We start from the raw sequence: 27,896 nt of genomic DNA, 5'->3' as shown, positions 1-27,896 counted from the left end.
TGACTTATGAGTGACAGCAATATAGGCTATATATTCAGAAGACCCATTAAAAAAAGTATCAAATAGTGTGCTCACTTTGTCCCCATCTAAGTTATGGAATCTTCTCAAAATTTACCAAAACAACTAGCTAACAGTTTTCCCAACAAGTATTCTAGTGCTGTTGAAAATTAGATGGTAACTAATCAGAGACAATGCTATAGAATTGCCTATTGTAAAGAACATACTGCTCTAATGTTTTATTACTATTATTATTTTTTTTTTTCCAGAGGTTCTTCATATAGAAGGGGTTGTCGTAAAAATGTTCAAAGGGTGCTCATTTGATTGGAAATCGAGTTCTAGTGCTTTTTTAAGGGTCAAAAGTAATTGGAAGGCAACTAACACCTCTTCTGCAACCACCATTTATCCATACATGTCCAATCAAAATTTTGCGGTAGCCTTTTTGTTTTACATAGGCCTAGTTGATTTCCAGATAGAAATTATGCTTTTGAGGAGGACACTCCCCCCACAACCCTCAGGGCACAGGTTGTAAGTTATACCCTGGGGGAATATAAGATATTTATAGAAAGCTTTGTCTTGGAAACTTCAAAAAGGACTCATTCGATTGGAAATTGAAAGGGCTATTGCCCTTTTTAATAGTTGACAGTGATTGTAGGAGAACTAACCCCCCTCTCACCCACCTTGTCCCCAAACATATACAATAAAAATTTTGAGAAAGCCATTTTGTTCAACGTCGTGGAAATTCAGGAAATTAGGTCTTTGACAATGACACCCCCCCCCCACAGCCCTCAGGGCAGGGGTTGTAAGTTATGACTTAGGGGCATATAAGGTTTTAATAGAAAGCGTTGTCATAGAAACTTCAAAAAGGGCTCATTTGATTGAAAATTGAAATGGCTAGTGCCCTTTTTAATAGTTGAAAGTTATTGGAAGGCCCCTTCCAAGCCCACCATTTCCCCAAACACATCCAATCAAAATTTTGAGATAACCATTTTGTTCAACATAGTTGTAAGTTCTGGAAATTATATCTTTGAGCAGGAAATTCCCCCCCCCCCACAGTCTTTAGGGCAAGGGTTATAAATTATGCCCTGGGGGCACATATGGTTCTTATGGAAGGAATGATCATATAAATTTCAGAGAGGGAAATTGAAAGTTCTAAATCACTTTTTAAGAGTCAAAAGATATCTGAGGGGTAACCAGCCTCCCCCCCATGCTTTTTTTCCCGAATGCATCCGATAAAAATTTTGAGATAGCTATTTTCGTTAAAATTGGTTGAAAGATCATATAACAAAAACTCTTTGAAATAGCCATTTTTTTAACAGTTCAAAGACCATATAAGGAAAAGGCGGACACAGCCCCTCCGCGGCAGGCGTTTTAAGTTATGCCCTGGGGGCATATATGGTTGTTATGGAAGGGATGCTCGTAATAACTTTAGAGAGGGCTCATTTGATTGGATATTGAAAGTCCTAGCTCAGTTTTTGAGAGTCAAAAGAGATTGGAGGTCAACTAGCCCCCTAATCTGAATTTTTCCACAAATGCATCCAAGAAAAATTTCGATATGGCCATTAAGTTAACAATTGTTTAAATGTCAGATAACAAAAACTCAGGTGTCAACACAACCCCCCAAGGCCCCGGGGCTGGTGATTTAAGCTAGGCCCTTGGGCATATATGGTTCCTATTAAAGTGATGCTCATATAAACTTCAGGGAGGGCTTATTTGATTGGAAATTGAAAGTTTGAGTAACTTTTTAATAGTCAAAAGCGATCCAAGGGCAGTTAGCCCCCCCCCACGCCTTCTTTTTCCACCCATCTGATGAAAATTTTGAGATAGATATTTTGTTAAAAATAGTTCAAAGGTCGGATAAGTTAAACTCTGGTGTCAGGACAACCCCCCAAGGCCCGGCGGAAGGCGTTCTAAGTTTTACCCTAAAGGCATGTATGGTTCTTATGAAAGGGATGTTCCTATAAATTTCATTGAGGCTCATTTGATTGGAAATTGAAAGTTTTAGTCCACGATTTAAAGTCAAGAGATATAAGGGCAACTATCCCCCCGCCCCCACTCTTTTTCCCCAAAACCAATTGCTAAAAATTTTGAGATAGCAAGTTTTTTGAAAATTGTTCGAAAAGTAGATAACAAAAACTCCGGTGTCGACACAACCCCCCAGGGCCCAGGGGGTAGCTGTTGTAACTATTGTCCTGGGAGCCTGGATGGTTCTTATGAAAGGGATGCTCGTATGAACTTGAGAGAGGGCTCATTTGATTGGAAATTGCAAGTTATAGTTCAATTTTTAAGAGTCAAAATATGTTTGACAGCAACTAGCCCCCCCCCCAACACACCCTTTTGTCCCCAAACCCATCCAATATAAATTGTGAAATAGCAATTTTTTTTAAATACTGCAAAGGTCAGATAAAAAAACCTGCGTCAGCACAGTTTTCAGGGCCCTGGGAGTAGGCATTGTTAGCTATATCCTGGGGCTGTATATGGTCCTTATAAAAGGAATTCTTTTATAAACTTCAGAGAGGGCTCATTTGAATGGAAATTAAAAGTTCTAGTTCTTTTTCTCAGAGTAAAAAAAGATGAGGGGCTAACTAGACCCTCTCGCCCTTCACGCATTTGGGTTTATCGGACGGAGAAACCCATCCAATAAAAATTTGAGATGATCATTTTGTTAAAAATAGTTCAAATATCAGATACTACAACTCCGACACACTCCCCCCGGGCCCCGTGACAGGTGTTGTAAGTTAAATTCTGGGGGTATTTATAACTCTAAAAGAAGGCATGCGCATATAAGCTTCAGAGAGGGCTAATTTGATTGAAAATAGAAAGTTCTAGTTCATGTTTAAAGAGTCAAGAGAGACTGAAGGACAATTAGCCCCCCCCCCCATGCTCTGTTTTCCTCAAACCCATCCGATAAAACTTTGAGATAGCCATTTTGTTGAAAATAGTTCAAACATCAGATATTAAAACTCCGACACACTCCCCCAGGCCCAGGGACAGGTGTTGTAAGTTAAACTCTGGGGGTATCTATAGTTCTTATAGAAGGGATTCTCATATAAACTTCAGAAAGGGCTCATTTGATTGAAAATAGAAAGTTCTAGTTCATGTTTAAAGAGTCAAGAGAGACTGAAGGGCAATTAGCCCCCCCCCTGCTCTGTTTTCCTCAAACCCATCCGATAAAAACTTTGAGATAGCCATTTTGTTAAAAATAGTTCAAACATCAGATAATAAAATTTCTGGGGTTGACAGAAACCCATTTTTCAACTTTGGTATTGTTATTTTGATACCAGTTTTGATACTTTGATGAACATTTGATTTTTTTTGTCAGTTTGATTTTGAAATAAGGAATTTTTGAAAACGTGAAACATTTTGTGATGAAAAACGAACAAAAATAAATTTAAAAAAAAAACTCAGAAAAATAAGTTTTTCAAAGAAAAGTAAAGGCGATTTTAAACTTAAGCTCAGCAGATACAAATACCTGTTGAAATTCAAACTCAAAACGATCAGAAATTACTATGAAAGAATAAATGAAACCAAAAACAATCAGAAATTAAATAAACAATCATAGCAAAAAACATACAACAAGTAATAATATAAATGAATAAATAGATCATAAAGCGAGTAATGCTTTTAGTGAATATCAAAATAAAGCTTAAAACGAAAAAAATATGTTGCTATTTAATTATAAATGAAACTTCAAATGAAAAGAAATCAAATAAACAATCAATGCAAACAAACATACACTAGACATTAATGTTTAGGAATAAATAAATCTTAAAACGAGTGAAACTTAAATTGAATATGCACTTAAATTGAAACTTAAATCGTTTCAAGCTTGAAACGAACAAAAATCACTACAAACAAGAGTTTGGGTATTGCCTCCTTCTCTCACTATAAGTCTTAAACTTACTGCGTCATTGGCGCTTTACTGAAAACTACATGCGTCTTGAACAGTCTTGGAAAGTATAAACAACATCAAATTGAATATTTGATGTATCATGATATTAATTGTTGAAAGATCCATTGTATCATGATATTAATTGTTGAAAGATCCATCAGTTCAAGAATTTATTTCACTGTAATTTTATTTTTATTTTCAATGCTGTAAGAGCTGGAAAAGAAAACATTTGTAATATAATTCGTTTTCAATTAAGCGCCTATGACGGAGTGGGCTTCAGGTTTTTATTTACAGTTAAGGAAGGGGGCAGCATCCGAATTCTTGTTTTTAGTGAAACTATATGCGTCTTGAACAACTTTAAAAAGAACTAATAAATTAAACTGAAAATTCGATGTAGAGACTAACGATATTAATTGCTGAAAGCTCACCAGTTCAAAATTATACTATAATTTTAATGTTTGTTTTGAAGTTCAAAAGAGAATATTTGTAATAAAATTTGTTTTCACAAATATTTTTTTGCTGTTGAAAATTAGATGGTAACTAATATTATGAAAGAAATAAGAGAGGAATTCCTCAAAAAATAAACTTACTGTTAGATATTTCAAGATGATGTATTTAAAAATTAGATAAATCAGCTAAAAAGGATGCTTAGTTTATATTTTTATTGAAATTGGGAATAAAGGTAGGCTATGTATTTAATTAAAATTACCAAACAAGGATTTATCATAATCCAGAGGAGTGTGGAAGTAACACCAATGATCTCCTCCAATCTATCCACTTGTGTCTAAATACACTTTCTCTTCCCTATGTTTTAATTTTTATTTTTCTTATTTTAACTAAGTTTTTTTATTTGATCAAAGCTTTGAAAGCTGAATATACTCGTAGGTTCTGTTTTTTTTATTACTTTGGATTTTTTTGCCATTAATAGAATGTTGAGTAGATAACCATATACCTTGTTATAATTAAGTAATATTTTTTGTTTTATAGAAAATATACATGCCTAGAAAAAAAAACAAAAAGTTATAATTGAACATCAAATGCCACCATTGCAATTTTTTCTGAGTCTTCATCCTAGAACCTGGCTATAGTTTCATGCTGCACCCTAAAGTCAATTTAGGCCTGGTATTAAGTGGGTTTTAAATAGATTGTCAATTGTTCATAAGGTATATCAATAGTATTGGAAGTATCTGGAGCATTTCTTTGCTTTTTCATAGTCTAGAATAGAATTCAATGGAAAATTCAGACCCAATACGTGTTTCTCAGATTTTCTGTAATTCTCACTTCTATAAGGTTGGGAATAATTGTCACTTGATAAATCGTTGATAATTTTCTTATTCCAGTCAAAAAGATTTTATCTTTCGGAGTTATTCATATAAAACTGGGACACAATCCAAACTTTTTACACAAAGAAGAATGTATTTAGAAGTGAGCAGCCCCCCCCCTTCGACATTTAGTTGAAAATTTTGTTCCCAATTTTTTTTACACACAAGGAGTCATTCAATCCCCAGAGGCATAAAAAATGGCAACGCAGTTGAACCAGCTGTAAAAATGTGTACTCGGCCCAATTTTTGAATTTCAATCTTTTTGAAAAAATATCACTTGTATATTGAACATCTTTTCCACACTATAACACTTATATAAAAACTACATTTTTTAAATTTAACCCACTTTATTTCAACAAATAGTAATTAAAATTGAGCATATTTATAATGCTTTTGGTTGCTGAGGGAGGTCAACATATGCTTGACAGTGTATTACGAAAAATGGTTTTGAACTTATTGAAATGCGTCATCTTAACTTTTCTTTTTCCAGGTGGTTTTTGCTTATACATTCTTGGATAAAACTGATTCATAATATCTAACCCTTGATCCTAGTATTATATGTTTCATAATTGACATTAGCTCTGTTCTGAGATTCTATTATGGACTTGCCTCAAATTCCAAATATAGCTGAAGTCATTATCCCTTTGGCATCTTCAGTTATTAAAAATGGTGAGTTATCCAATTGGGTTTCTTAAATAGAACAAAAACTGCTTTGCGTTGGTAAATATTTTTAAATTTTTTTATTCTTTTGCTATTCTAGTTTTCCTCTGTGAAAAGAAACAAAGGTGACACCATACAAATACTTGAAACTAACCTTGAAGAATTAAGGGGGCTAGAATTAAGTTGAATAATTGAAGGTAATTCTGCACATAAATGGGTTTTAAATGGATTGCCAATTTTTGTTAAATTAAGCAATTGTTTAATGTGATGGAAATACTTCTAGAATATGCTGTTTCTGATGGAAGTACTTTAAGAATGTGCTGTTTCAGTTGAGAAGATATTAGATGCTAAAGACTTATTAATCTGAACAAATTTCTCTCAGATTCAGTCCTTTAGCAGAATAATTTTCTCTCTTCCCTGTGTGCAGGTATTATAAAAAAGGACGTTACCAGTAAATTAGAGGTTGTCATGGTACAGCCAAAATTTTGTCTTGCAGACCAACTACTATCTCTTGTCTTAATTGTACGATACCATTTTTTAAAATGGTCTATTTGGATAGCTTATAGCTTGCACACCAACATTTGCAGAACAAAAAACATTACCATAATTCCAATACATTTATTTTGAATATTGTATTTTAAATAATTGCTCAAACCATGAAACTTTTAATTATTTTTCATCAAAATAACTTGATATAAATTGAACTTTTTTCTGCTTGATTTTCTTTGAATATTGCTTCTATGTATTCTTTTGCACAATATGCTTTCAATTCACTTGTATGGAATGGGAAATTGCAATATATGAAACCAGCTTATGTGTAGCTTGTATGTTTTCGAAGGACCTTTTTTCTTTATTTCTTCGTTTTTTACATAGAAGCATACAATGTTACTGAAAAAAAAAAGTGAAATTGATCATTATAATAATAGTTTTGGGAATACCTCAACAGTGGGGGGGGGGGGGGGCGGATGCGCATTTGTATTTTCTCATTATTGGCTTTATAAAATTAGGTAAAAATATTACCAGAACTATTCCAATGATTCAGCTAAACTAAAGTAAAAGCCACTTTTCAACCCAAAGCCATGTTTTTGTCTTGCCAGTTTGAAGTTTTAATTTTAAATACTTTTTAGTGCATATTTTTTGGGTATGATGACATTTTTAATGAGTTTAGGAAAAGTTTTTGTAATTACAATAATTTATTTTTCGGGATGATTTTTTACTTTTAAGACCGATCAAGATGGTAGTTTTCCTTACCCCCTCCAACTATCCCCCTCCCCTCCCATGGTCTCTTTTCCCACATGCATCCAATTAAATTTGTCATATGACCATTTTTTTCAAAATAGTGCAAAGGTCAAATAACTTTGTCTCCAGCATGGAACTCCCCACCTCCCAACCAGTCCCTGGTGCAAGGTCTGCTAGTTTAGCCCATTGTTAACATATAAGGTCTTTAATCAAGAAAAGAGGACAAGTTTGATCCTGGATCTCCAAAAAAGCTTAACGTATTACTGTAAAATTTTTGGAAATGTGGAGAGAGATACCAATCACAACCAAAACATCCTTTGTCCTTGCTGGTTGTGAAACGGAAATATCAATGATATCTATTGAACGACTCTGGGTATTTGTTGAAACTTTTAAGGTATGTAGAAGGGTTATTGAAGAAAGATTGGAGGGCGACCAACCTCTCCTTCCCTTGCCCTTTCTATTAGCCCCCTATCTTCAAAAATTGTTCAAATGTTTTAACTGTTATTTTGTCAAACAATTTAAAATGTCTTTGAGCTACGCCTACTGGGATTCGATTCCCCCACTTCCCCCAGGGGACGGATTGTAAATTGTGCAATTTATAAATTATTAACGAATATACGGTTTATCATTTGTTAAAGGGGAAAGTTTTGATTGTTGGTGTATCTGAAATGGTCTAGGGTATTATGGTGAAACTTTGGAGACTGTTGAGGAGTACTTAAACTAAATTAAGAGGCAATTTGTACATCCAGTTTGTCAAAAAGTGGATCTGCAGTATCTTAAAAACGACTGAGGGTATTAAATTTAAACTTTCATGACATGTTTATAGGGGGTATTTGAAAGTGGTTGGAGGGCTGCCAGTCCCCTCCCATACCCTCTTTTGCTGATTTCTTGGCGGGGGGGGATGCGGACGCTCAGGGGGATGTCCTGCTTCTTGGCTTTAGAAAATTAGGTAAAAATATTACCAGAACCAGTCCAATGATTCAGCTATACTAAAGTAAAAGCCATTGTACAACCCAAAGCCATGTTTTTTTCTTGCCAGTTTGAAGTTTTAATTTCAAATACTTTTAAATGCATATTTTTTGGATATGATGGCATTTTTAATGAGTTTTGGAAAAGTTTTTGTAATTCCAATAAATTTGTTTTTGGAATGACTTTTTTTACTTGTAAGACTGGTCAAGATGGTAGTTATTATTATTTACCCCCTCCAACTATTCCCCTCCCCTCCCATGGTCTATTTTCCCACATGCATCCTATTAAATTTGTAATATGACCTTTTTTTTCAAAATAGTGCAAAGGTAAAATAACTTTGTCCCCAGCATGGAAATCCCCTCCTCCCAACCAGTCCCTGGTGCAAGGTCTGCTAATTTTGCCCATTGTTAACATATTAGGTCTTTAATCAAGAAAAGAGGACAAGTTTGATCCTGGATTTTCAAAAAAGCTTCAAGTATTACTATAAAATTTTTGGAAATGTGGAAAGGGATACCAATCACAACCAAAACATCATTTGTCCTTGCTGGTTGTGAAACGGAAATATCAATGATATATATTGAACGACTTTGGGTATTTGGTTGAAACTTTTAAGGTATGTAGAAGAGTTATTGAAGAAAGATTGGAGGGCGACCAGCCTCTCCTTCCCTTGCCCTTTCTATTAGCCCCCTCTCCTCAAAAATTGTTCAAATGTTTTAACTGTTATTTTGTCAAACCATTTAAAAGGTGTAAGAGCTATGCCTACAGGGATTCGATTTTGCTTTCGATTCGATTTTGCTGATTTCTCTCCAAAAACATACAATCAAAGTTTGAAGTACAGTAGTTTTCTTGTTTTGAATAGTCTATTTTGAAGTCACATGATTATGTCTATGGGAATAACATGACTCTTAAATGATTTGTAGAGGAAATCTTAACACAATCAAAAAATACTGATTACATTTTAAGATTAGCATTCTAACTATATTCTTGGACTAATGGATAGATACGGTTACCCCTGAAAAACCGAACGACCAAAAAAAAAAAAACATCACATTTTTTCAAAAAAACAAGCTGCAATCTAGTGATCTTTTCTTCTAGGCAAAAAACTTAATTGATGGGTACAACTAAACTTAATGAAAGTTATATATTTGAAATCAGCATAAAAATCTGATTCTATTGATGTATCTATTGGTATCAAAAATCTGGATTTTAGATTTTTTGTTACTATCGAGCCGGATTGCTCCTTACTTACAGTTCTTTACATAAACTGTTTGATTCCCATTCCCCTTTATCATTGAAGATGGACGTGATTCCTTGAATAGTCTTATCATCATTGAATTCTTAGTCATATACGAAAAAAAGCTTTCAATGGGATTTAAAATAGACTTCTTAGTTTATTTCTCTAGCCAAATATATAAAAAAGAAGAAATTATCTTAATGTGTCCTTGACTATTTTTTTATTATTTTTTGTGTATTTCCCTAAAAGTGAATTTTTCTGAAAATTAATTTTTTTAACTTGTGGAAATATTTTTTTCGTAAAAAAATACCTCTCAAGATTAGTTTATGCCGTAAAATTTGACATCTATTTTTAATATCCGTATTATTATTGAAAAATCTTTTATGTTTAAATAATTTTTGGTAAAGGGTTGAGCATGTGATGCTTGAATGTAATTTACTTCTTGGGAGCAGTAAATTAGTTAATTCAAAATCGAAATCGTTCGTTTTATTATGTTTGCTAAAGTCTAATTAATTATTTTTCGAAATATTAACATTTAAATCTAAATTGTGGTTGTCTTGACCTTGTTCCATGACTAGGTTTCAGAATTAACTCAGGCGGGTAAATGTTTTTCGAAATCTTAGGAATCTCCACCAAAAAATCATCAATATCTTTTACTATTTGAAAGAGAATATTTTACATTATTTGGGTTATATTTACTTATCATGTACTTATACTCTAGTTGACTGAAAAGCAAGTCCGCTATAAATGGACTGAATACCTTTAATTACCTTATACAAATTACCATTGAACCTTATAAAAGAATGAAATAGATCAATTTGCAGTAAATCAAATATCATTTCCGACTTATGGTATCTTCAACTAATAGTACAATTAATGAAAGTTGTCCATCTTGCTTTTATATTGTAAGTTTATATTTAAAAATAACTCATAGCAGATAAAATGTATGATTTCTGTATAACAGAATTGAGAATTTAGTTTTATACGATAATTTTAGTAAATGCAGATGGCATAAAACCCACAGAAAATAAAATCTACGAAAAAAGTGCAAAACAACAATTTTTACCTTTGACCTATGAAATTTGTTTTTGCGACCAGTTTCCAACGGGAAGGGTTGGAGATATTTTTTACTGTGTCATAATAGAGGCATTTGCAAATTTATGCCCCATTGTCTCAAATTCCGAGATTTTTACCCTGTTTTAGAGAAAATCCCTGGACTATTAGTCGAATTCACTTACTTAACGTGCTTTAGTATTTTACAACATTTTAGTTTTTGTGCTGGTCAAACTGTACCTAAAATATTGTTTTTAAATTAAATTATTTACCCAATATTTTATTCTCAAATTTATCGTTCTCTTAAAACAAACTAGGTTGTAAAAGGAATCATTTTTGTTCTTAATATTTCCAAATTTCGTCAAATACTCAATTTTTTTTTTGAGCGTTTTTACACGTCCTATGCCCTTTTTATTTAAGATTTGTTTCAGAGGTTCAAGATGGTTTGCATGGTGATGATGAGGAATGTTTTGAGGCTTCTCCCAAACTTTCATTTTTCTCTCAAACGAAAAGTTGTTCCTGTTGATTCTTTTTCCGGTTTTTCAGGAGCATGTAAACTTGAACCTTATACACCGGATTTGGGACCAGCACGTCTTGCCAATGAAGGTTTTTTTAAACTTTTTATATCAAACAGTTCGAGGGAACGAACTGTCAGTAAGGAGCAACTCGGTCCAATTGTAACAAAAACTAAAAAAAAACTGAATTTTGATATCAATACATGCATGCAAAGAATTGGATTTTAGTTCTAGTTCCAAATATTTAAGAAGTATTAAGTTTAATGCTACCCATTAAAAGCTACGAGCCTGAGATAGTTTGTTTTATTTTTTAAAAAGATGGGAAACATCCCATAAAGGCATGAAATCTTATTGAAAATCCTACCTTCAATTTAGTCATATTAGTAAACCCCAATGTAGAGGTTTTAAGCTCCCATCTGCAAAAATATGGATTTTTTTTTTTTTGCCTGGAAAATAATCACGCAGGATCGTTTTTTTTTTTTTTTTTTTTCTCCCCAGAAGGTTATCGTGCCGAACCAATAGCCCTAAAACATTGAGAGAGGGCTTATTTAAAAGAAATTTATAGTTTTAGTGTGCTTTTTAAGTAACCAAGAAGATCGGAGAGGAACTAGTTCCCTCTCATGCACCCTTTTCCCCAAAGTCGGCCGATCAAAATTTTGAGACTGCCATTTTGTTTGGCATTGAAAGGTCCAATAACTATGACTTTGGAAATGTGGAATATGGAATGGGAATATTGAATGGTAAATTATGTTATTTGCTCACCGTTTACATTGTGGTATTTTTGATTGGCAAGTTTTTTATTTTTATACGGTCACTACTAGTGGCCGGGGGTATTCTCTACGGGGATAATCTTCAACTGAGAGGGACGTGTCAGAGGATTAGCTGTCGAGGGGAAGTCTTACAAAGTGAAGATTTTCCAGAATCCCCACACAAAGTTCGTTTTATTTGTCTTATTTTTTCATTGGTGGCTCAATCTTACACGTGGACTTGTCTGTTTGGTGGAATTGTTGGGAGGAAGTTTTCAGTGGGTTTAAATTCTGTGGGGGATTTGACTGTGGAAGAGGATTTTCCGGTAGAGTAATTCTCCTTGGGATTTGTCACCAGGAATAATCCACTGTGTGAAAACAATTTCTGTTATCACACAGTGATAAACTTTTAGGGATGTTTATTTGTAACACAGTTAGTTTTGCCTAATACTTTATTTACAAAAGGTCTTTTCAGCAGTTTCATAATGCCTAGAAGACAAATTAACAACCTTGACCATCAATTGTGACAAGACCATTCTGAGAAACTAATGTAAAGGGTATTGATTTTTTTTTGTTTCTAGTAATGATAAAAGAAAATGAAAAACAAACAAATATACAGTTAGAATACTTGTGTCATAGAGAATCACAATGAGTCAAAACAAAAGTAAAAAAAAAAAAATTATCGGGTTAGAAAATAGGCGGCAACAAAAATTAAAACAAGTCAAAAACAAAAGTGAAGAACGAAGAACTTTGTGGTTATAAGACGTGCGGCAACGAGCACAGAAAGAATTAATGAAGTGAAGAAAATAGGAATATTCGGTTAAAAAATACTCCACATAGAGCACAAAGAAATGTATGATCAGAAGATAAGCTGCAGTATGAATTACAAGCAATAGTGAGAAAGCGAGTATCAAAAACGTTTCAAAAATGATGTGTAGAACAAAGAATTGTAGTGTTAGAAGACAACCGACAACGAAAATCCGAACAAGTCAAAAATGAACGCGAAGAAGAAAGAAATATTACGTTAGAGCAACAACACCTTTACAATCTTCAACGCCAACAAAGTGCTGCGCAAAATCCTCTGCGAGGATTATGACAAAGATGTCGTAAACTATAAAGGTGTACATTACAAGTCAGTGGGACCCTACAACGTTATTTGTATTCCCTTTGAAGCCCTCCGGTTCCCTGAGGAAAGAGTAGCAAACAAAGGTGATTATATATTAGAATCGTCTATCTTAAAGATTGCCAAACATAGGAAATAGCCCAACTAATATTTTCTTCAATCCCATTATGGGTTATTATTGATTTTTAGGAGCTAATCGATTCTGAAGAGAAAAGTAGTTGGATTTCTATTGTAGGTTTTACTGTTGAATGTGTTTTGTGTCACTTTTATTTAAATTTTGTTTCAGAACTTGAGGATACCTTGCCAAATAACAGTGAGGAAGTCTTTGACGTTCCAGACTTTTGTATGTCTCCAAAATGGGAAGTTGTTCTTTTCGGTTCTTTGTTCAGCTATTCAGAACAATATAAAATTGAACTCGACACTCAGCAATTGGGCTCCATATGTTTTGACAATGAAGGTACATCTCAGATTTTATTTTTTTTTTTTTTTCAAAGAATTATTTTTATCAGATAATAGTTTATTGAATAAGCACTAAAACAAACGGACTAAATACTTGGACTTTTTACTAACCTTAGGAAGAAAGTTTCTGTTACTTTCTTTCAATATATTTTACTAAACCTATGGTAAAGCTGGATCAATATGAAACATTAACTCAAAAATAGGTGGTGATTAATGAACTCTAAAGGATGCGTTTTCTGGCCGCTGAATGATGTACTTTGTGGATTTTAAGTTCGAAATAAATTAATGAAATAAATTTTAAAATACATCTTGTGTACAGTGGTTGTCAAAAGAATAGAATAGAGGTTGCCGGGAATATCTTCGGAGCGGCTAAGAGTATTAATTCGGAACTTGAAGGGTCTAATGAGGGGGATGTTCGACGGACCAATAGGCAATATGCATGTACTGCAACTACTACTATCGTCACTACTGTCGCTACTATGATGAAAATTTCAAATATCATTGTGGTAAAAGCTGAACTAAATTAAAACATAGTGCGCATATATGTTGTCGAATGGGCTTATCACTCAAGTCCTAGAAATTGCTTAGAGCATGAAGTTGGACTTGTTGTGAGGTATGTGAAACTAACTAAATGGCAAAATTTCCATGTTACCACTACTGCAACTACTACTACTATTAAAGCTAGGGTATTAAAGTGATAATTTCAGGGTATGTTTAGAAGATGCAGAACTGAAAATAAAACTATATTTGCTTGCAGATTGTCAAAAGGACGTATAAAAAATACCCCAGAAACTGTTTTAAATATAATATTTAAAATTTCAGTGTGTTTTGTGGAGGATGTTAAAAAAAAAAAAAAAGATGCTGTTTTTAAGATGATAATGGCAGTGCTAATATGTATAATGATGAAGCTAAGGGTATTAAGTTGAATTTTTAAGGGATAATTTTGGGGAAGTTTAACCAAATCAAAACACATTATGAGTAGGTAGATTGTCAAAAGGATGTATGTGGGAAATATCAGGAACGGCTTAGGTCATTAATTTGTAATTTGAAGGGTATGTTCAGGTGGATTTCGAACTAATCAGAAGGTATTACGATCATTTTGCTGTTGCTGCTTGATTAATATTACTTGGGGCACTAATTTTATTAAGATAAGACACTATGTATATAGGTTTTCAAACGGGCTTATAAGAAATATCTTCTGAGTAGCTTAGAGTAATAAGTTAAAACTATAGAAGTGCGTGCTTAGAGGGATGTTCAACAACAATTAGCGCTATTTTCATGTCACCACTATTACTAGTATTCCTACTCTTGTGACTGCGACCTTTACTAAGGCTAAGGGTTTTTAAGTGACACCTTCAAGAAAATTTTATGGAATATTGAACGAAATAAAACACGCTATTTGCATTCAGACCGTGAAAAGGATATTGGAGCAATGTCTTAGGAACAGTTTTGAGTATTAAGCTGAAACTTTCAGTGTGTGCTGAAAGGGAGGTTGAATTTAGAAAAAAGCACTCTATACACACCGCTACCATTGCTACTGCTGTTACTTTTACTACGACTACTACTACTGAGGCTAAGCTTATGAAGATGAAACTTTCGGGGAATCTTGAGGGAGATGATGAACTATATCAAAACACACTTTGCGTGGAGTTTGTCAAAAGGGTGTGTCAGTAATATCCCAGGAATAGTTTAGGGAATGAAGTTTAACCTTACATATCATGTTAAGGGGGATCTTGAACCAACCAAAAGACCTTATGTGCACACTCTACTACTACTATTACAGCTGGTACTGCTACTATTACTATTAGAGCTGCTACTGCTACGACTACATTTAGTAGTCGTAGTCCCTTGAATTTTCACGGACTGTTATTTGGGAGGCTATGTTAAATCAAAATACACTAGGCACATTCAGGCTTTCAAAAGAGTGTATCTTCAGCGTCTCAGAAACAGAGTGAAATATTAAGTTGCAACTCTCAGGGTATGATGAAGGAATAATGAACAAGACAAAAAAGGTACAATTGAAATACTTTTACTACTGCTGCTATCACTAATTATACTTCCAATATTCCTACCGTTACGTTTTCTCCTATGACTACTATTATTGCTAATGCTAATGATATTAATGAAATTTTCAGTGAATGGTGAGGACATGTTTAACTGAATCAAAAGCCACTCATGGGCTATTAAATGGATGTTTTACCAATATACCAGCATCGTCTTAGGGTATTAAGCTGAAACTTTCTGGGCTACCAATATTACGATAACTTTTGCGAGTATTTCTACAACCATTACTTCTATTATTGAACTAAATAAAAATAATTTAAGTGCATACAGGTTGTCAAGATATCAAGGGGGGATTTTTCAGGACTAGGATCTAAAGTAGAAACTTTCAGGGAAAGTTTATGTTTCTTCAGAATGAAATCAAAAGGTATTATGTTTACATTTGTTTTCAATGAGACGAAAAACCCCGAAAAGCAAATATTTTTTAAAAAGATGGGAAACATCCCCTAAAAGTCATGAAATCTTATTGAAAATCCTACCTTCAATTTAGTCATATCAGTAAACCCCAATGTAGAGGTTTCAAGCTCCCATATGCAAAAATCTGGAATTTTGTTTTTTTTTTTGGCCTGGAAAATAATCACGCAGGATCGTTTTTTTTCTTTCTCCCCAGAATGTTATAGTGCCGAACCAATATCCCTAAAACAATTGGCGAGGGCTTATCTAAAAGAAATTAATAGTTCTAGTGTGCTTTTTAAGTAACCAAAAAGATCGGAGAGGAACTAGTTCCCTCTCATGCACCCTTTTCCCCAAAGTCGGCCGATCAAAATTTTGAGACTGCCATTTTGTTTGGCATAGTTGAAAGGTCCAATAACTATGCCTTTGGGACTGTGGAATAGTGAATGGGGAATTATGTAATTTGCTCACCGTTTACGTTGTGGTATTTTTTATTGGGAAGTTTTTTATTTTTATATGGTCATTACTAGGGGGCGGGGGTATTCTCTACGGGGATAATTTTCCACTGAGAGGGACGTGTCTGAGGGTAAGCTTTCGAGGGGAAGTCTTACAAAGTGGAAATTTCCCGGAATCCCCATACAAAGTTCGTTTTATTTGTCTTATTTTCTCATTGGTGGCTCATTTTTACTCGTGGACTTGTCTGGTCGGTGGAATTGCATGGAGGAAGTTTTCAGTGGGTTTAAATTCTGTGGGGGATTTGACTGTGGAACATGATTTTCCGGTAGAGTAATTCTCCGTGGGATTTGTCACCAGGAATAATCCACTGTGTGAAAACAATTTCTGTTATCACACAGTGATAAACTTTTAGGGATATTTATTGTAACACAGTTAGTTTTTCCTATTATTTTATTTACAAAAGGTCTTTTCAGCAGTGTCAAAATGCCTAGAAGACAAATTTACAACCTTGACCATCAATTGTGAAAAGACCAATCTGAGAAACCAATGTAAAGGTTATTGATTTTTTTGTTTCTAGTAATGATAAATGAAAATGAAAAACAAACAAATATACAGTTAGAATACTTGTGTCAGAATGAGTCAAAACAAAAGTAAAAACAGAAAATTATCGGGTTAGAAGATATGCGGCAACAAAAATTAAAACAAGTCAAAAACAAAAGTGAAGAACGAAGAACTTTGTGGTTATCAGACGTGCGACATCGAGCACAGAAAGAATTAATGAAGTGAAGAAAATAGGAATATTCGGTTAAAAAATACTCCACATAGAGCACAAAGAAATGTATGATCAGAAGATAAGTTGCAGCATGAATAGCAAACAATAGTGAGAAAGCGAGTATCAAAAAAGTTTCAAAAATGATGTGTAGAACAAAGAATTGTAGTGTTAGGAGACAACCGACAACGAAAATCCGAACAAGTCAAAAATGAACGCGAAGAAGAAAGAGATATTACGTTAGAGCAACAACACCTTTACAATCTTCAACGCCAACAAAGTGCTGCGCAAAATCCTCTGCGAGGATTATTACAAAGATGTCGTAACCTACAAAGGTGTACATTACAAGTCAGTGGGACCCTTCAACGTTATTTGAAGTCCCTTTGAAGCCCTCCATTTGCCCGAGGAGAGTTGCAAGCAAAGGTGAGAATATATTAGAATCGTCTATCTTAAAGATTTCCAAACATTGGAACTAGTCTAACTAATATATTCTTCTATCCCATTATGGTTTATTTTTGATTTTTAGGGGCTAATCGATTCTGGTGAGAAAAGTAGCTTGATTTGTATTGTAGGTTTTACTTTTGAATGTGTTTTGCGTCACTTTAATTTAAATTTTGTTTCAGAACTTGAGGATACCTTGCCAAATAAAAGTGAGGAGGTCTTTGATGCTCCAGACTTTTGTATGTTTCCGGAATGGGAAGTTGTACTTTTCGGTTCTTTGCACAGATATTCATAAAAATATAAACTTTAACCCGACACTCAGTAATTGGGCTCAATTTTTTTTGAAAATTACGTTAAGTATCAGATTTTTTTTTTTTTCAAATAATTATTTTTATCATATAATATTTAATTTAACAATCACTAAAAAAAAAAGACTCAATGCTTGGAATGTTAACTTACCTTAATAAGAAAGTTTGTGTTACCTTCTTTCAATGTATTTTAATAAACCTATGGTAAAGCTGAATCGAGATGAAACAGTAACTCAAAAATAGGTGATGATTTACGAACTCTAAATGATGCGTGTTCTGGCTGCTGATTAATGTACTTTGTGGTTTTTAAGTTCAAAATACATTACTGAAATAAATCTTAAAACAAAACTTTGTGTACAGTGGTTGTCAAAAGAATAGAGTTTGCCAGGAATATCTTTGGAGTGGCTAAGAGTATTAATTCAGAACTTGAAGGGTCTAATGAGGGGTATGTTCAACTGCCCAAAAGGCAATACGTATGTATTACAACTGCTACTATCGTGACTGCTATTGCTACTAAGGCGAAAAGTTCAAGGATCATTTTGGGGAAAGCTGAACTAGATCAAAACATGTGCATATAGGTTATCGAATGGGCTGATTAGTAATGTCATAGGAATGGCTTGGAGTATGAAGTTGGGCTTGTTGTGGGGGATGTTAAACTAACTAAATGGCAAAATTTCCATGTTACCACTACTACTACTATTAAAGTTAGGGTATTAAAGTGATACTTTCAGGGAATGTTGAGAAGATACTTTACTGAAAATAAAACACTATGTATTTGCAGGTTGTCAAAAGGACGTATCAACAATGCCCCAGAAAATGTTTTAAATAGAATGTTGAAACTTTCAATGTGTATTGAGGGGGATGTTAAAAAAAAAACAAAAGATGCTATGTTTATACTGCTACTGGCAGTGCTGCTATTGATACTGCTGAAGCTAAGGGTATTAAGTTGAATTTTTCTGGGAATATTTTGGGGAACGTTGAATCAAATCAAAACACATTATGAGTACGTAGATTGTCAAAAGGATGTATCTGGAAAATCTCAGGAACTGCTTAGATCATTAAGTTGAAACTTCCAGGGTATGTTCAAGCGGAGTTGGAACTAACTGATAGGCATTATGAGAATTCTACTGTTACTGCTACTTGTGACGCTAACTGTATTAAGATGAGACAATATGCATCCAGGTTCTCAAACGGGCTTATGAGCAATATCTTCAGAGCGGCTTAGAGTATTAAGTTGAAACTATAAAAGTGCGTGCTTAGAGGGATGTTCAACAACAAATAGCTTTATTTTCATGTCACCACTATTACTACTATTCCTACTCTAATGACTGTGACCTTTACTAAGGCTAAGGGTTTTTAAGTGACACTTTCAAGAAAATTTTATGGAATATTGAACGAAATAAAACCCGCTATGTGCATTCAGGCTGTGAAAAGGATATATGAGCAATGTCTTAGGAATAGTTTTGAGTATTAAGCTGAAACTTCAGTGTGTGCTAAAAGGGAGGTTGAATTAGGAAAAAGGCACTCTATACTCACTGCTACCATTACTACTGCTGCTACTTTTACTACGACTACTACTACTAAGGCTAAGGTTATGAAGGTGAAACATACAGGGAATGTTGAGAGCTATGATGAACTATACCAATACACTTTTTGCGTGGAGATTGTCAAATGGGTGTGTCTGCATTATCCCAGGAATAGTCTAGGGACTTAAGCTTAACCTTACATATCATGTTGAAGGTGATCTTGAACTAACCGGAATACCTTTAGTGCACTGAGAGCTGCTACAACTACTACTGGTAGTAGGTTGTAGAAGTATTTCTACAGCTAAGAGTGTTACTGTTAAACTTTCAGGGAAAGTTCGGGTGGGTGTTGAACTGACTCATAATACAGTATGTCATTGCAGGATATATAATGAGAGTACCAGATATATCTCAGAAATAGCCTAGAGTATTGAGTTGAAAATGTCATTGTATGTTTGGGGGAATGTTCAACCAGCCCTAAGGTACTATATGCATACTACTGCTACTATTAATATTAATACCGAGGCTAAAGTTATTATAGACGAATTTTTTGTAAATGATGTGGCGTTTGTTTACTTAAACTGAAATACGCTATGTGTAAGCTAGCTTGTAAAACGGCATATTAGCAGTATGTGCAGAATGGGTTAGGGTATTAAGCTGAAATTTTTAGGGCATGTTGAGGTGTAGGTTGAACTAATAAAAATGGACTACATGCATACCACTATTACAAGTATTAGTAATAATACTACTGCTGCTTGTACTACTGTTACTAAGGCTATATAGTCTTAATGTGGAATTTTCAGGAACTGCTGTTGAGGACGCTATGTTAAATCAAAACAAACTAGGTACATTCAGGCTTTCAAAAGAGTTTATTAGCAGCATCTCAGAAACAGATTAAAATATTAAGTTGAAACTATCAGGGTATCAGGGTATGAAGAAGGAATATTGAAAAAGACCAAAAAGCTACAATTTAAATACTATAACTACTACTGGTATCACTAATTTTACTTCCAATAGTCTTACTGATACGTTTTTTACTATGACTACTATTATTGCTAATGCTAATGATAATTGAAACTCAGAGAGGAAAGAAAATAACAAAATGAAAAATAAAATAAAAAAAAGCGAAAAATTGAGGATTTTGTCAGCCAGTGGCGAACCATGAATAAGAAGAATAAAGCAAATCTTTTAACAAGGACCTCCGCCGAGTCCTCATCAATGCTAAATAAAAAATAAAGAAAAGAAAAAGAAACCAACAAAAATCGAACCTTTCGAAGTTTACTTGACAACGACAGAACAGAAACTAAATAAGAATCAGGTTGGAATCAACGAAAAATAAATCTACCATAATGACTGTGCAATAATCCTTTGTTTTGCTATTGCTTTGGCTGGCCGACAAATTCGTTCATCATTTGATGTGCAAACAAGTTCTTTCAAGTTTTACCTTTCAAGTTATTCAAGTCATTGAGGGGGTGAAAAGGTTGATTGAGTCCTTAAAAATTAAACTGTCGTAAATTGGGCTTAATGAAATATCTCCAGTATCTCTATTTATTGCAATATTTTTGTTTTTATCTCAATTATCCTCTTGAAAAGTTTGGGGTAGGCCATTTACACTAGATATTAAGGTTGTCTCGTCAAAAAGAACCATATGGGTCGGATTTACAAAAATATGCAACGCCAATGCCGAATCAAAGTTGTCATTGTTTTTCCTCTCTGAGTTTCATTTGTCATGTATAGCCAGTGTGGTCTAAGAATGTATTAATGCTAATGATATCAGTGAAATTTTCAAGGAATGGCTAGGAGATTCTGAACTGAATCAAAAGCCATTCATGAGCTATTAAATGGATGTTTTAGCAATATACCAGCATCGTCTTAGCTGAAAATTTCTTGGCTACCAATATTCCAATAACTTGTGATAATATCTACAACTATTACATCTATTATTGAACTAAATAAAGACAATTTAAGTGCATACAGGTTGTCAAGATATCAAGGGGTTATTTTCCAGGACTAGGATCTAAAATAGAAACTTTCAGGGAAAGTTTATCGTACTTCAGAATGAAATCAAAAGATACTATGTTTACATTTGTTATCAATGATACGTCTCAGGAATATTTCAAGAACGGCAGAGGATATCAAATTGAGACTTTCAGGGTTAGTTCAAGTAAAAGTTCAAAGTTCCATTATTATATTATTCACATAAAAATGTATATATTTGACATATGCCCATTGGGAGACAAGCTAAAAAAAACTAGGCCTTTGACAAAGATAAAATAACAGATAACGCTACAGTACAAAGATAAACACGACGGCTAATATACAATAACACTACAGTAATATGAAAGTAGCAGTAAGCCCAGGATTCATAAATAAATTTCAATATTATTAAATATAGATTAATACTAGAAGATAGCCAAGAGATCCACGTTCAACCAGAGAAAAAAAATCGTACAAATAATTTTATCTTATTAAATAGACGTCAAATTACAAATAATTTTGAACTAAATGAAATTTAAGATTACCTTTTTTCTTAATAGGATAGGAATAAATTTGTCAATAAGATCATTGTGAGTATCCCAGCACCAGGCTGTAGACACAAAGAAAGCAAATTTATATCTGTCAGTAATATAGTTGTCAATATAGATACTCTTCTTTTGTCTAGTGTTATGATTACCTAAATAATATGATTGGGAGAACGAACTTTAACTTAGATTATATGGCGGCAGTTTCTAAATGTCATAAGGAAATTTGAAAAGAACTGCTCCAAAAGTAAATTTTTGAGACACTGGAAGTATATCAAGTTAAGTATCTAAAGATACTGTAGATGACTTCTTTACAAGTGCAAATGAATAATAGGCGATGGAATAAAAATTTCATGATTCTTTGGTCTATATATTTTTTTAAATCTGTATTGGTTTAATATATCTTTTAAATGCAGATATTTATAGGAGAAAACAATAATTAATACTAGACTGAATCACAGCAAAATGAATTCTTCGTAAAGCGTGGGTCTTAAAAGATAACCTTATAGATATTTTGTAGAAGTAACTCGAACAATGCGAGGGCAAACATTTGATTTTCTGCCGTAAATTATGAAATTAGTTTTACATAAATTCAAAACACTAAAATTTGATGAACACGAATCAAGAACATTAGAAAGAGAATCATCAGCAAAATGTGTGTTGAGGCACACGATTGCCAAAGCACGGTGGAAATTATTGATATAAGTTAGAAAAAGCAGGGGACCTAGGACAGAGCCCTGAGGTACCCTAACTCTCGAAGACTGAGGAACAGTTGGAGAGAGGAATTGCCTCCTTCAATTTTCTGCTTTTTGTTATCCATATAAGATTTAAATAGATCCGACGACAGTTCATGCAGACTACAGTTATGCAATTTACAAAAAAGAATACAATGGGATATTGTATAGAATACTTTTTTAAATCTAAATACATTGTTGCTGGAATTTCTACTCTCTCTGAGCCTTCATGAATATGTTGGATAAAAGCAACGATATCGTGTACACTACTATTTATGCCTCCGCTCTTACCACTGAACTAAATCTATTGATTGTAAGTGCATCAGGGTTGTCAAAATAGCATAAATATAGTTTTTTAGGAACAAAATAGGCTATTAAGTTTCAGTTTCAGGGAAAGTTGAGGTGTAAACTATATCGAAATATACTACTTGTATTCAGATTTTTAAAAAGGCGGATATTACTAAATATCGCTTACAAATTTTGCCCAGCCAAAATATATAAATTTATAGCAAAAAACTGAATGTTTGTCAAGAAAGACAAAAAAGATTTATAAAACATATTTTTCTTTACCAAAGATTATGATAATAAAATCGAAGAGAAATTGATTTGGAAAACTCTTTTCAAAAAATAAGTTTTTCAAATGAATGTTAGGACTTAATAATCCAAGGATTGGAAGAAATAAAGTCGAATAAATTTGAAACTTAATACTACTTTAAATTACCACCAATAAAAAAATGAAACCCAAAATGAACAGAAGTTAGAATCAATAACCGAGTCAAACTCAAAATGATCAGAACCTAAGAAGAGTTGGGCTAACCCTCTCTATGCATTGTCAGAACATAATTCGCACTTTATTGAAAACCAAATACATTTTAAACATTTTCTCTTTTTCTTCAATTACTTCAAAATTATTAGGACTTCAAGGAAATAATATGAACATTTATAATAAACTTTCAATCCATATTCTTTTGTTTTTTTCGAATAATTTGTGTTATGGCGGTAACATTTTTCTTTTTTTGGATGTTATGAGAAATAGAAACACTTAGCCTGAAATGAGGATTGTTTTTAGTAAAGTTTAGTAAAGTTTCTTCCGTATTTTTTAGTTATTGGAGTTAAAGATCCTTCATCAAGTGATGTCAAAATATGCAGAGAAACTTCCAATGAATCCAAACCTGAGGCAAAAAGCTTCAACATTCAGAACCCATATTGTGAGAGTGGCTTGCAAAGCAAAAAAAAAGAAGAGTACGAGAAATATTAAAGAAAACTAACATTAAAAAGGCCCTATAAATCTGATTTGTGCATCAAGTGCTTTTCTAGATCAGGGAACTTGGATATACATCAAAGATTGCACTCTGGGGATAAACCATTTAAGTGTAAAGTATGTAAAAAATGCTTTTCTCAATCGAAAATTTTGATTAACCACCAAAGATTGCATACTGGGGAGAAACTATTTAAGTGTGATGTTTGTGACAATGCTTATTGTGGTTTAAGCAGTATGATTATACATCAAAGATTGCACACGGGTGGAAAACCCTATAACTGCGATCTATGTGATAAAGCATTTGGTGTTTCTTTTGATTTGACTCACCACAAAAGAGTGCATACGGGTGAACAACCGTATAAATGTTATTTCTGCGAGAAAAATTTTGCTGATTCTTGCGATTAGACTCACCACAAAAGATTACATATTGGTTAGAAACCTTATAAGTGTGAGTTCTGTTAGAAAACTTTCTCTCAGTGAATGGATTTGACCTAGCACAAAAAATTGCACATGGGTGAAAAACCCTATAACTATGATTTCTGTGAGACAACTTTTTGTGATTCAAGTAATCTCATTTCGCACCAAAGATTTCATACTGGGGAAAAACATTTTAAATGTGATTTCTGTGAGAAATCTTTTTCTGAATCTAGCGATTTCACTCAGCACCAAAGATTACATACAGGTAACAAACCATTCAAATATAATGTCTGTGAGACAACTTTTTCTGAGTCTAGCAATTTGACTAAGCACCAAAGAGTACATACTGGTGAAAAACCGTTTAAGTGTGATATATGCAAGCGAGAATATTCTTCTAAATTAAATCTCAATAAACATATAACAACCCATTCTAAGCAAAAACCTGCTAGTTGATATTGTACAAAAACAATTTTTGTGGCCTTGCTTAATTCCATTGTAATCTGCTTCTTCTTTTTTTTTTGTTTTTTTGTATTCTTGTTTATCAGTTAATTAGTTTTTTTTTTCTTTAAATATTTTGTTTATTTCTTCAGTGATTTTCTTTTGTTTTTCGTTTTATATTTTTCGTTCCCATTGGGTATTTAAAAAGTTCCGATTTCCAGATTTAAAAAATCTAATTTGCGTATGTATGGTTGAGTAAATACCTCGGTATTGTCGCCAAGATTTATACTCAGGGTGGAGGGGGGGGGGGGGTTTCTGGTCATCAAGTGAGTGTTCCAATTTGGCAACGTTCTTTTAAGTGATTATAAAGTCTTGTGAACTTTAGAGAATAAAGAAATGAGAAATATTAGTTTATCCATACAATCAGGTTTAAAAGAACCTTAAAGCTATATTTACTAACATAAGAACTTTGTAGAGAAATTTTTTTCTGTTTTGATTTCTTGACAACAAAAGGATAAGTAAAAAAATATTCTGATGTTTTGATGAAATTACGACGCATTATTCCAGTTTATTTTTACTCCAAAATGAGCCGAACATTTTAATTTTGATCCGCTTAAAGATCTGTTTGTTGAATTCAGTTTTTACTTTATTATAGAAAGAATGACGATTTAAAAATGAATATTTGTGTTTATCGATCTGTGCATTATCATGTTTTTCAATTTATGTGCAATTGCCTAATGAAGAAAATTGTCGGAGAAAACCTTATCAGGAGAGATTTTGCCCCTTTGTAGGGGAAACCTGTGGTAGCTTAATTTTCTATGGCGTCTCTAAAAACCAATTTTTATTTTATTGAGGTAGTAGGGGGGGGGGGGGTCAGGAGAAGAATGAGAGGGGAAGGGAAGGGTAAAGGAGAGAGTAGTAAGAGAGTGTTAAAGTAAAAAAATTGTAGCGGTGCTAATACCTTGGAAAATTGTTGTGCGGGGATTGGAGGGGCTCGTGTCTGAGGCAAGTTTTCTAAAAAAGGGAGTCTTCCAGGGGGAGGGAGGAGAAATATATCGAAGACTTGTAAATTAAAATTTTTGATTGTTATAAACAGGGGAAGGGCTATTTTGTGGGGGGGGGGGGAATATAAGGAGGAGAAAGATCCATTTTTGGAAGAAAAAATTTACATTTTTTACCAAGGGGAACGAGGGAAATTTAATTTCCCTTTACCCTTATAAAATAAAATATAAAATTTATCTCTGATGTGTAAAATTTATAAATTTACTTGTCTATTCTGAATTTTTTGGCAATTTCAATGATAAATGTGATTTGAAGAGACGTTTTTTGTTAAAGGGAAGTTTGTCGTGTGAGGGGAGGTATCTTGAATATCCAGTCCCATAAGGTTGCAGCAACGCTCAATGGGTAAGTCAATGTTTGTTATGATTAGTGTGTTTTTCATTGGTCATCGATAGGTAATAAAAACATATTTTATCATTTGTTATATTTTATTTCATTTTCTTTTTAACGTAAAAAAAAATATTTCAAAGAGTTAGTATACTGATAAGAATAGAGTTGAACAAAAAATTATCGAAAACAGGTAAAAACAAATGTAATAGGAAAATCAAAAATAAAATAAAATCTTTTAACACAGAAATAACAAAAAATCCCACATATTTCGGCTACACTCTTAAAAGTCTTTAAATTAGGAAAAAAAATACTAAACAAAGAAAAGGAAAATAAAATGTAATAAATCCCATTAAAAAGAAAAAGAGAAACTCACATCTTTTGTTTAAATGAGATTTTTTTTTTTTTTCTTCACTGTCCATTCAATTCTATTTTTTTAGTATTTCGGTTTCAATTGTTAATGCATAACAGTAGAGTCTGCAACATATTTTTGATTAATTGTTGTATTTAATTATATTTGATTTTGATTTTTTCATAAATAAAAGATACTTCAACGATGGAGTTTCCAGATAAGAATAGAAACTGCAGAGGGTAGCCAAGAGACAAGCAATTATTGATAAAAAATACGGATATGAGTGGGGAAAGTCTCACATCTCTACCTCAATTCCCGAAAAAAAGAAACAAAAAGAAGGACCTCGTTAAAAAATTATTTTGCCCTGACACCGTTTTTTATAAAAATGTCGTGATTGCAAGTGTATTTCCTAACTTTATCTTTGTCTTGTCTTTTAAAAAGCTGATTGTGCAATTACAATGACTTCAAAAACCCAAAAATAAGATATAAGAGATAATGAAAGCTAAAATATGAACACAGACGGTCCTGAACTGGCACTGGAAGTGGAAACTGGCGCTAGTGTAGACAAAAGACCCTAAACGTTATCTAGCATTTGGCAACCATCATTTGTTTCTGTGTAATAATAAGAATAATTTATTTAATTTCTGTAGTTGGTAAAATTAGTGAAGTAGTAAGTCTCTAATCTCAGATACGGACAGAAAAACGATTGCAGAGCTTGAGAAATGCCAAGTGTAGCCAACCACTAGATGGTGTCAATGTTTTTTTGCCAATATTGGCGTCATTTTCCATTCTTATAAGTTACCCATACTCTTTGACTGTAGTATTAATTGTATTCATAGATATTGGTCTGTTTCTTATATTCTTTCAAATGTTTTAATTTTAGCTTTTATAAACTATTTCAGATTTTATTTTTACTCTGTTATTTGTGTTTTTTTCTATATTTAGTGTTTTGCCTAGTTTTGTGCAAGCGGAATTCTTCTCATTTAGTTAGTATTTTCCTTTCCTTCTATTGGCTGTGGACGTATTAACTTGTACTTCATTTTGAGATTTTTTTTCTCTTTGTTTGTACTATCATTTGAATTTACCTACTTAAGTTTGATAGACAAAATCTTGATATTGGAGAACCCACAGTGATCTTAGTGGGATCTAAGTGTTTTTAGTGTTCTAAGTGTTTACAGCATTTTAATTTTTGTGCCGATCAAACTAAACTTGAAATATTTCATTTCTAATTCAATTACATATTCTTTATTTTAATATAAAATTCTTCATTCTCATCAAAAAAAATTGATTTTAAAACAAACTTTTCTTTTTCTTTTACAGTTTAGATGAGATTTTCCTATAAAAAGTACGTGTGTAAATTTTTACTTATAGAAAGTATATGTAAACAATGATTAGATATATGCAACCAATATGTATCCGTATTTTCAAAATATAGGCTACTTAAAAATATTGTTCATGGAATTCACAAGTTTTGGTCTCAAAATAGATTATCTGAATGAAGTATATAAGATTTTTATTTTATTTTCCCCAAAACATGGGATATTCAGTCATTTATTGACTCATTATTTTCGTGAAATGTGTGCACATTTGTTCCCTTTTTTAAAAAACTGTATCAAATATATTAAG

The 27,896-nt window shown here is 33.1% G+C and overlaps 1 protein-coding gene across 1 annotated transcript; it reads left to right on the top strand.

Moving 5' to 3' along the window:
• Positions 1-10,806: 10,806 nt before the first annotated feature.
• LOC148943862 (uncharacterized) lies at positions 10,807-24,082 on the top strand. The gene is made up of 4 exons (XM_089101262.1): positions 10,807-10,972; positions 13,037-13,207; positions 23,520-23,658; positions 23,734-24,082. The coding sequence occupies exons 1-4, from the start codon at positions 10,807-10,809 to the stop codon at positions 24,080-24,082; spliced, it is 825 nt and encodes a 274-aa protein (XP_088957388.1).
• Positions 24,083-27,896: the final 3,814 nt, after the last annotated feature.

This window comes from Artemia sp. Qi Xiang Cuo, chromosome 15 (genome assembly GCF_049724085.1).
Source record: "Artemia sp. Qi Xiang Cuo chromosome 15, ASM4972408v1, whole genome shotgun sequence".
NCBI lineage: Eukaryota > Metazoa > Arthropoda > Branchiopoda > Anostraca > Artemiidae > Artemia > Artemia sp. Qi Xiang Cuo.
Note: the sequence above shows the minus strand (reverse complement) of the source record. Positions and strands in the feature narration are given on the sequence as shown.